The sequence below is a fragment of the Orycteropus afer genome, unplaced genomic scaffold (assembly GCF_000298275.1).
Source record: "Orycteropus afer afer isolate SDZICR_OR568_19922 unplaced genomic scaffold, OryAfe1.0 scaffold00429, whole genome shotgun sequence".
Lineage (NCBI taxonomy): Eukaryota > Metazoa > Chordata > Mammalia > Tubulidentata > Orycteropodidae > Orycteropus > Orycteropus afer.
Genome location: NW_006922016.1, coordinates 203,375 through 213,785, shown reverse-complemented (window position 1 = coordinate 213,785; position 10,411 = coordinate 203,375). Strand labels below are relative to the sequence as shown.

At 40.0% G+C, this 10,411-nt stretch overlaps 1 protein-coding gene across 1 annotated transcript in view; it reads left to right on the top strand.

Annotated features, from left to right (window-relative positions):
* The window catches only part of SUMF1 (sulfatase modifying factor 1), a 197,502-nt gene that overhangs the window by 114,472 nt on the left and 72,619 nt on the right, over positions 1-10,411 (top strand). Inside the window, exon 7 of the mRNA XM_007954056.2 lies at positions 3,620-3,733. Within this exon, the coding sequence (XP_007952247.1) occupies positions 3,620-3,733 (114 nt within the window). The remainder of the gene's footprint in view (positions 1-3,619; positions 3,734-10,411) is intronic.

Sequence of the window (10,411 nt, the reverse complement as noted above, 5' to 3'; positions counted from 1 at the left end):
CCACTCCTCGGAAGGAAGGTTGGGCAATCCTACTTCCGTAGTGATACTGTCTCGGAAACCCAAGGAGGGGTCGCTATGAGTCAGAAACCCAAGGAGGGGTCGCTATGAGTCGGGGCCGACTCAACGGCACATAACAACAACAACAACTACCAGCTGCCCAGCCAAGTTGATACCTGATCTTAACTACCACACCGCCCCAAACAGTCATGGATAATGGAATTTACAAAACATCACAGAATGGAGGACAATGGCTAGAAGGGCCACATCAAGCAATTCACTGCAGCTGCTAAACTGAAAGGCTGGTGGTTCAAACCCACCATCCACTCTGTGGGAGAAAGATGTGGAATCTGTTTCTGTAAAGACTGCAGCCTCAGAAACCCCATGGGGCAGTTTTACACTGTCCTATAAGGTCACTATGAGTCAGAATCTACTCAACAGCAGCATTGGGGACCAGCATCTTCAGATTGGAGCTGTTTACATGTAGGAGTTGTCTGGTGGCACAGACGGCTAACACATGGCTGTTAACCAAAAAGTTGGAGGGTCGAGTCCACCAGACACATCTCAAAAGAAAGGTCTGGTGATCTACTCCAAAAAGCCAGCCTTGAAAAGCCTGTGGAGCACAGCTGTACTGTGACACAGTGGGCACCATGAGCCAGAATGGACTTGAAGGCCACTGGCTGGTTGATTTGGAGCACAGGGAAGGAAATCAAGTCCACTGCAGCTGTTCCCCATGCTTTGTGGTCAGTTGAGAGTAGGAGTTTAATAATGGGATAGTCTATAGTGAAGTTATCATAACTTTGCTCCCTGTTAGTTTATTCACACTGGCAATCTTATAGTACATACAAATATGTATGTAGAAATATTGTCTACCAACTATAATATATATGGTCATGAGTATATTCCCTTTTGCCTAGACCTACCTGATCATTCATCCTGTCTACCCTTCTACTGACGCATAGATTAATGTTTGTTATTGCTGATAACTCAGTATAATATATGTAAAAGTGTTTATCTTTGTTGTCTGTACCTCTTATGCACCTCTCTGTGTCTTCCTTTTCCTTAGTGTTAGTGTGTTGATCGTTTGATTTAGTACATTGCCTTTCACTTCACCCAAATCAATGCTTGTCTTTTAACTATCCAGCAATTTTCCCTCCCCTTCCTTACTATCTCTGGTAACCAGCAAAGAAAGTTTCCTTCCATATATAAACCTTTTCTTCACTTTTTATAGTAATAGACTAATAAAATATTTGTCCTTCTGTGATTGACTTATTTCACTCATCATAATGTCCTTCAAATTCATCCATGTTATGTGGTGTTTTGTGGATTCTACATTGTTCTTTAGTGTTGCGTAGTATTCATTGTGTGTATGTACCATAGTTTGGTTATCCATTCTTCTACTGTTGGGCACTTTGGTTGTTTCCATCTCTTTGGTGTTGTGAGTAGTGCTGTGATGAACATGGATGTGCACATATCTATTCGTGTCCTGGCTCTCACTTCTTTAGAAGATATACCTAGTAATGGGATTGCTGGATTAAATGATATTTCTAATTCCAACTTTTCAAGGAATTACCATACCAATTTCCACAGTGCTTTTATCATTTTACAGTCCTACCAGCAATGGGTGAGAGTACTGATCTCTCCACATCCTGGCCAGCATTTGTTTTGTCTTGTTGAACTTTGCTCTTAGTGCTGGGGTAAGATGGTATCTCATGCTTGTTTTGATTTGCAACTCTCTCTGGTGGTGTAGTGCCTAAGGCATTTGACTGCTAACCAGAAGGCTGGCAGTTCAAACCCACTAGCCACTCCTCAGAGGGAAGGTTGAGCAATCTACTTCTGTAGATTTTCCTCAGAAACCCAAGGAGGGGTCGCTATGAGTGAGATCTGACTCAATAGCAGTGGGATAGGTTGGTTTTTTTTTTTTTTTTTTTTGATGACTAATGATCATGTACATTTCTTCATGTGTTTTTTGGCCACCTGAGTATCTTCAAGCTGCTATATCTTGACACATAGATATGACTTCAGATCCTGTGACTTGAGGGCTCCCTCACCTTGTGCTTTCTAGAACTCTGAGAAGTGATTCCTTCCTCCAGAATGCTTGTTTCATTTTTTAATTGCTCTTACTTCTCTAGCTCTTCTTGAAACAAATTAGCTTCTTCTTTTTCATTCTACTCTGTCCAGCATCTACTCTACCTGGCTGTTTCTGATCCATTCCAGATTCTTCAAAAAAAAATAGTTTATACTTGCGACCTCTCCTCTACCACTGACCTTGCCTCCAAGGCCAGTCCAAATACTTCTTCTTCGCTTAGGAGGATACCTTCAACCAAAAATCATTCCGTCTTGGCAATTCCTGTGGCTTTTCTTTCATCCTCATCTCATTGTGTCTTTCTTGATTTTTTGGCTTGTGTGTATTCTTTTCTCCCTCATTAAGCTCCTTGAGTTCTTATTTGTTGTTGAATCCCTTCCTGCCTTCAGTCACTATGTATGGAATTAATGAATAAACCATTGATTAAGTGTTGGTATTTCCATAATGAATGCTGCTTATGGAAGCAGAATTGTGAAATTCTTCAGCTTTCCAATTCTTTCAGATTAAAATTTTTTAAGAGTGGCTCCATAACTTGAATTGAAGTGCTCTGAATTCTCCAAGCATCAGATACTTCCACATTTATGTGTGGACTTGAAACTTTCAGAAGACAAATAGAAATGACTTGTAGTTTACTCATTACTTTAATCCTACTCATTAATATGGAAAACATGAATTTATAAAAAGATTTTTTAAAAATTTTCAAAGATGACTTTTTCATTTTAAAAAATAAAAATTTTTGCTTTATGTTTGAGAATTTCCACAAAAAAAATGTTGGGAAAAAATTTTAAATCAGTTACTCAAATAGCCAAGCTGTTCTGCATTTACTGTTTAAGTTTACTTTCTTGTCTTCCCCACTCGCTACCCTTTTAAAAAAGCCTTACACTCTTTGGTTTTGTGTCTGTGACAGTATTATGTGTCAGACCGTCTGACCTGTCTTTGAGATGTGATATAATTACTTGCTGAAGAACGTGTACAGTTTGCCCCAGACTTCCTGAACACTTGATAATGAATTCACATTTTCTTTATCACAACAGCTCCTCTCACGTTTTGTGACAGTGGCTGAAGCTTAAAGATAAGATGGTATCTTGTTGGAGGGGGCTGGTGCAGAGCATGAAATCAACTTGGGGGTCTCTCAATGCTGAAAGACATTGTGTGACCAGCAAAGCTCAGCTCTAGTGACAAGACTCATATGTTCCTGTTTCCACTTTGAAGGTGTAAATATCAATCTTCACCCTACCCTTTGCCACATACTGCCAGATAAATTTATAATCAGTATTATAAATACTCTGTTATGAATAATTTTGCTGGCTTTCCTACCATGTAATATAAATTCTCTTTGGATTCATAAATTCCTCTTGAGAGCCAACAGCCAAAGAATATCTCTTTGCATTTACATTGGCCAAATTATATTTTGACTGTTGGAGTGAAAATTAATATTTGTACTTTGAAGTTATAGTTCATAGAGAATTTTTGCACCAAAGAGATTTTCTGAACAGCGTGAATGTTTTGACAGTATATTTCCTTTTTTATCTTTAGGTTAACGCCTTTCCTCCCAATGGTTATGGCTTGTACAACATAGTGGGGAATGCATGGGAATGGACCTCAGACTGGTGGACCATTCACCATTCTGCTGAAGAAACGGTTAACCCTGTGAGTATCATTCTCTGAAGACGTGTCTTCAAAAAGTAATGTTGATTCTCTGAGCAGTCTTTGGTTTTTTCCTGGGATTAATCTCTGGTATGTTCTAAAACCACTTTATAAATGGTGTGCTTAGTTGGATATGTGTTCCTAAGATTCATTAGAGTGAACAGGCAGGTCAACAGGCAAGTATCAGTTGGAAATTTTCTTTGGTAATTTATGATGATTGATGCAGCAGGTAACTATTTAAAAGAATTTTATGTGTTTGTGAATTGAAGTTGGATTGTCCCCACATGTCTCTTATTTCACACTTACAGCATTTGTATAAAAGTACCTGTAAGTATTTTACTGCTGGTCTGTGATAGTGATAACTATTTAAGGGAATCTACTATAACTTCAGAAATTATATTCATTCTCAAAAATTTGAGACTAAGATATAAAATAACTATGTAAAATTCATTAATATCTTAATAGCTATTAAAATCTTTTAGATAGTATTTTCTGTGTATCTAGTTGCCAGAGTTTGGACTGACTGAAATTTTCATTCAGTATCAGTCTGGACAAAATGAGAAAAGATATTTTCTGGGTGAATATTGCATCAGGAATCTGAGTCATTTAGTGATTATTTTTTGAACCTCTCCAGTATGTCACACATCCTATACTGTGGGAATCTAAGACAAATGTGTTAGTCTAAGTTTTACCTTTCTGTAATGGGAAGAATATTGACTGCAACTAGTATACCAACCTGCCTCTAAAATCAAGCTCTCCCAGCAGAATATATAAAAATTAAGAGACTGTGTATGTGTGTGTAAAGTGCCTCCTTCAAAAAGAACATCTCTGAATATTTTTCATTGTGTGAACAGATTGTGGGAAAAATATCATGTAAAAATCCTATAGCCAGCAAACTAGACATTCATAAGTCAGATCCAAGAATACATATTTAACGAAAACTATATAGATAAGAAACTGTTATACTTAATTTTAAGTCTTAACCTTTTGAAAAGCACAAAAGGTAATGTTAAAGAAAATTAGTTCTTCCATCTCTTCTCAGTGGAGAGTTAAACAGCTCAGTATAATTGAAGAAATTATCATAATTTAGACTCTTGCCTCAGGCCATTTTTCAAAGTGTAGGGATAAATTTCTGTTTGATATGCTTGATTTTTCTTTACAGAATTACACGTGGGCTGCTCATGAATAATCTACAGGCATAGATCTACTTTCTTGGGTGTAGATGTAATGCTGAGTTCTTAAGCTGTCATTCACTCTCATATTCCTTATGCTTTCTGGCAGGGATGGTGGAAGTAGTGGTCAAAGACAACTCTTCTCTCCAAAATGAGAGTCAGGTTGTGAAATCTCTGTGGATTTGTGGTTGGGAGATAACATTCTCTACTGGCAAGATCAGACTTTTGCGCTTGCTGTCAGAATCAGAAATAGACATTTTTTCCCCCTCAGATATAGGCATCTGCATATTTGGAAGGAGATGCACAAGGCTTCACAATTCTGGCAAGTTGTGAATGTATCTATTTGACCATCTGGCGTGGAACTGAGTGCTTATTAACTTTCAGTTTTATAACTGCTTCTGTTTCTTCTAAGGATTTATAGAAAAATTCAAATTTTTCTTGTCTTCACTGGTTCCTGACTCCATCCTAGAGGCTGTCTTTGCTCTAATGAAATTGTTGTCATCTTAGGTTTCTCTTTGACATAGTGACCTCATTTGCTCCCTGATTTGACTGGGATAAAATTCAACAGTTTTGAGAACTAAACGTCAAGTTTCTAGAAAAGTAGTATTTCATCATTCAATTGAATGATAATTTCTTCAATTCTCCATCTCCATATCCACTCTATCACCTATCATCTGGGTTACTGCATCAGCTTTCTAGTTGGGCTCCTGCTTTCACTCTGTTTACTAGACAGCAGGTACCACTTCTCAGGGCTAAAATAATTTAGCCCATCCTGATATCTGTAGTAGAAGCTCTGGTGGTACAGTGGTTAAAGCGTTCAGCTGCTAATCACAGGTTGGTGGTTCAAACCCACCAGCTGCTCTGTGGGAGAAGGATGAGGCAGTCTGCTTCTGTAAACATCTACAGCTTTAGAAACCCAATGGGGCAGTTCTGCTCTGTCTTATAGCATTGCTATGAGTTAGATAGAATTGACACGATGGAAGTGGGTTTGGTTTTTTGATTTTGATCCCTCTTGTCACACTTTTTTCTTATTATTAATCATTAAATTCTGAAATATTACAAAAAGGCAGGAAAGTACAAAAAATAGTATATAACAAACACCTTTGTACAGACCAGAAGCACAGAGGTTAAGTGCTCATCTGGTAACTGAAAGTCGATGGTTTGAACTCATCAGCCATTCCGTGTGGGAAAAGGATGTGGCAGTTTGCTTCTGTAAAGATTACAGCCTTGGAAACCCTCTGGGGCAATTCTTCTCTGACATCTTGGGTTGCTGTGAGTTAGAATTGATGGCATGCTATGAGTTAGTTGATGGCAACGGGTTTGGTTTTTTTGGTTATGTACTATTACTCAGATTTAACAGATGTTAATAGTTTGTTGTATTTATGTTTGCTCTTTCTTAAACAAAGAAAAAGAACAAAAACAGTTTTCCTTGTCAACACTTGGTATTGTGAACATTTTAAAACTTGAGCCATTTAGGTCAGGTTGAAGTGATAACTCATGGTGGTTTCTTAGCCATCGTTTTTGAAAATCTACATCTTGTAACTAATAACTGGCTGCCTTGTGGATCTGCTTCTGTTATCTGTCACTCTTGGTTTTTAGTCACTTCTTGTTTTGTCATATGCCTGATTATTTTTGATTGAGTACTGGACATTATATATGAAAAACTAGAGATTATTTGAGGTCTTGATAATATTTACTCTCTCTAGGAAGGGTTTACCTTTAATTCTGGAAATTTCTAGGATAGAAACACTAGCTCTTTCGGATTAGCTCCTTCCGATTAGGAATTCAGATGATTTGAACCTGAGTTCCAGTCCTTTGAGGGCTAATCTATTTCCAGTTTACCCTGTGCAGTGTAGTAAGTTACCTGGTATGGGTTTCCTAGCCATAAGTCTTCGTAAACCCTGATGTGGAATTTGCCATGAGCAAGTAAGGAGCTCCTGATTGTTAATTATCCACCTGTGGTATTTCTGTTGTGAGTGGCGAAAAGCAGTGTTCTGGGAAGTTTGCTCGCTCTCAGGTGCTTAGAATTCTGATGTTATGATTGGTTTGTTTGGCTACTCTGCTGGGCTCAACAGGAGGCCTCCTAGAGACAGAAGTCTCTCTGACTGCTGGTTGAGAAAGACATACTGCTGAGAGGAATGCACTCCTGAGAGACACATGCTGCTGAGAAAGAGACATGCATTGCTGAGAGAGACACTGAGAGATACGCATTACTGGGAGAGTGACTGAGAGAGACTGTTTGTTGAGAAAGACTGAGTGTTCTTCCTGAACTTGAATTGTAGCCTGGTGCTTCCCTAATAAACCCCATAATCTGTGAGTTCTGTGTGGCTACTGCAACGAATTATCAAACCCAGCAGAAAGGTGGTGGGTGCTGTGGGAGGAATGGTTGGTGTCAGGGTTGATGAAAGGTCTGGATGGAGGCAGCATGTCTGGCCTTGCAGGAATAGGCCTTGGGCTACTGATGGTGATTCTGTCTTCCTCTTGTGTGTATAGAGGAGGTCGGAAGATGCAGCCTCCTTGCCCCTTTGGCAGTTGGTGTCAGAAGCAGTGGGATTCGTTGCAGTGGCTCCAGACTCATAGAAGCATGGGTCTTTGTAAAAGAAAGAAGGAAGGGGCCTGGGAAGTGAACTTTTGGATTATTACATGGTTACTTTGGTTGCTGTTACCACTTAAAGGAGATAACTGGGTTTTGGTTACACGCAGCCAAAGGCCCAAGGCCATATACATAGAATGGGAAGGTAATCAAAATGAAGAGACGAACGTAGAATGTCTTAAAAAGGATTCTGTGTTTTGGATTATGTGTTTATCTGAATGTACTATGGGTATTGAATGTTCTCTTACCTGCTTGTACATTTGAAATGATTATGAGTGTGTAAGTCCGCTTTCAGCCAATACTTGATTGGATATGTTAAAAAGGGAAATAGAATTTGCCCAGAATAAATACAGGCTTTTGTTTCAAGCCCTGTGTGCAGAGTATAAAGAGGCTTAGACAGAAAACCCCACCCAGAACTACTGAGGGAACAGAAGATCTGAGTTTAGAGACAGAACCTACAGAAGGAAAAAAAAAAAAAATACTGTTTGGCTTTTTGAATTTTGAGCAATCATTTAGGTTTTGGGTGCATCAAGGCAGTAAGGTCATGGTCCATGAGAGAAAACCCTTCCAGGACTGAAAGTTAAAGGAAGCCAGTGTGCAGTAGGCTTGTATGCTGCTCGCATGTGACTATCTGGGTCCACTTGAGTGGAAATGGGGGAAGTGCAGCAAAGAAGAAACAGGCTGAGTTTGGTACTCTTTGACCTAGGCCATGGAGGCTGGGGATGAGAGGAAGGGCTGGCTGGTCTGAAGTGCAAGGAGTTGTGAGCCTATGGGCATTGAAATAGTCCCTGAGGACTGAGGATGTGAGAGAAGGTGCTGGCTGGTCTGAAGTGGAGGGAAGAGTGTGACTCCCAAACTTGGAAGCTGGTACCCGTGACCTAGCTGGGATGGCTAGGGCTGAGCTGACCAGAACATGACCAAACAAAGAGGAAGATGTTTGACACTGAGCTAGTGTTAAGTTGCTGCAATTTGATGGCTTGCACTGGACTCGACTTTGCTTGTTTATAGATGCAGATGCCCAGAGTTTTCAAGCGAATAGAAAATTCTTCAGAGAGAAAGGACCATGCTTTTCTCCTCACTGTACTGGTTTGATAGGGATGGGCAAATTAGAAATTGGCTATCTAAATTCGGAGAAGATAAAGGCATGAAGTGGCTGGCTTACACGTTTTCATGGGTGTGGCTATTCTTAAACTGATGGTGAAGGGAATGTGAATTTTTGAAGTATAAAAGGGATAATGGCTACAAAAGCCAGGGGGTGGCTTGTGATGTAGTAAGTTACCTAGTATGGCTTTTTTAGCCATAAGTCTTTGTAAACGCCAAGGTGGAATTTGCTGTGAGCAAATAAGGAGCTCCTGATTGTTAAAGTTATCCACCTGGGGTATTTCTGTTGTGAGTGGCAAAAAGCAATGTTCTGGGAAGTTTGCTCTCTCTCAGGTGCTTAGAATTCTGATGTTATGATTGGTTAGTTTGGCTACTCTGCTGGGCTCAAAAGGAGGCCTCTCAGAGGCAGAAGTCTCTCTGACTGCTGGCTGAGAAAGACGTGCTGCTGAGAGAAATGCACTTCTGAGAGATACATGCTGCTAAGAAAGACACCGAGAGACACACATTGCTGAGAGAGACACCAGGAGACATGCATTGCTGGGAGAGTGACTGAGAGAGACTATTGGCTGAGAGACGGTGGGCTGAGAGAGACTGAGTGTTTTTCCTGAACTTGAATTGTAGCCTGGTGCTTCCCTAATAAACCCTATAATCTGTGAGTTCAGTGTGGCCACTGCAGTGAATTATCGAACCCAGCAGGAAGGAGGTGGGTGCTGCGGGAGGAATGGTTGGTGTTAGGGTTGGTGAAAGGGCTGGAGGGAGGCAGCATGTTTGGCCTCACAGTAATAGGCCTTGAGCTATTGATGGTGATTCTGTCTTCCTTTTGTATGGTTAGAAGAGTTTGGAAGATATGGGCTCCTTGCCCCTTTGGCACCGTGAATGTAATTCTTTAGGGTGCCACCACAAAGTCTAGGGGTTTTACCTAGAATTCTTCTCCTTAAAGGGTTCTGAACTCCAACTTTTGTTTCTTTAGGCAGAGAATCTATTGAAAGTTCTGTGCAGCTTCTTGGGTTTATAGCTGCTACCATTTGAATCAATAGACCTCTGGGGGAAAAGTAGGCTCACCTTTCTGGACTTCGTTCCTCTTCTAGATTTTGGTTCTGCAATTCTTCACAGCTGTGGTAGGTCTCATCTGGTCTGGTTAATGCCTATTTCTCTTTGACATCTTACTTTATTTGCCTTTCTTCCATAATGGACTATCTCCCTCTGGTGCCTAGGAAACTATCTGGTGCATAAATATTTGTTGTACAATAAACAAAGCCAATTCCAGACACCTAGTTTGATCACTCTCCATACTCTAGTTGTCTCAAAATCAAAGACAGATTAGGAACAGACATTTTTAGGGAAAATTTTGAACCAAAAAACTCATGTGATAGTAATCATCTCAGCCCTAGAACTGACCTCTTTGGTGTTATGTATTTATGGCCTCAAAGACTAATTCATAATGGCAAATATTTTTATAGTTGCTTTGAAGAGCTGGGGAAAAGTCAGTGCTTTGTATGTAAAGGCTGTACAGGATAGGAAATATCTTTTTCTTATTCAGTGACTTTTAGGGAGTGAAAGTTAATCATTGGTTTTTTTTTTTTTTTTTAATATTTCATTGTGATTTGCGTGAAAGTTTACAGAGCAAATTCACTTTCTATACAGCGGTTCACACACACATTGTCTCATGACATTGACTACAGTTTACTCCAATGCAACAGCTCACCTCCCACTTCCTCCCGATAGTTACCTCTTCCCTGTGTCCATCCCTCCATGCACTCCTGCCCCCTGAGCTGTCTCCCTGTGCATAAACAGCCCTTCTTTCTCCTGTGATTG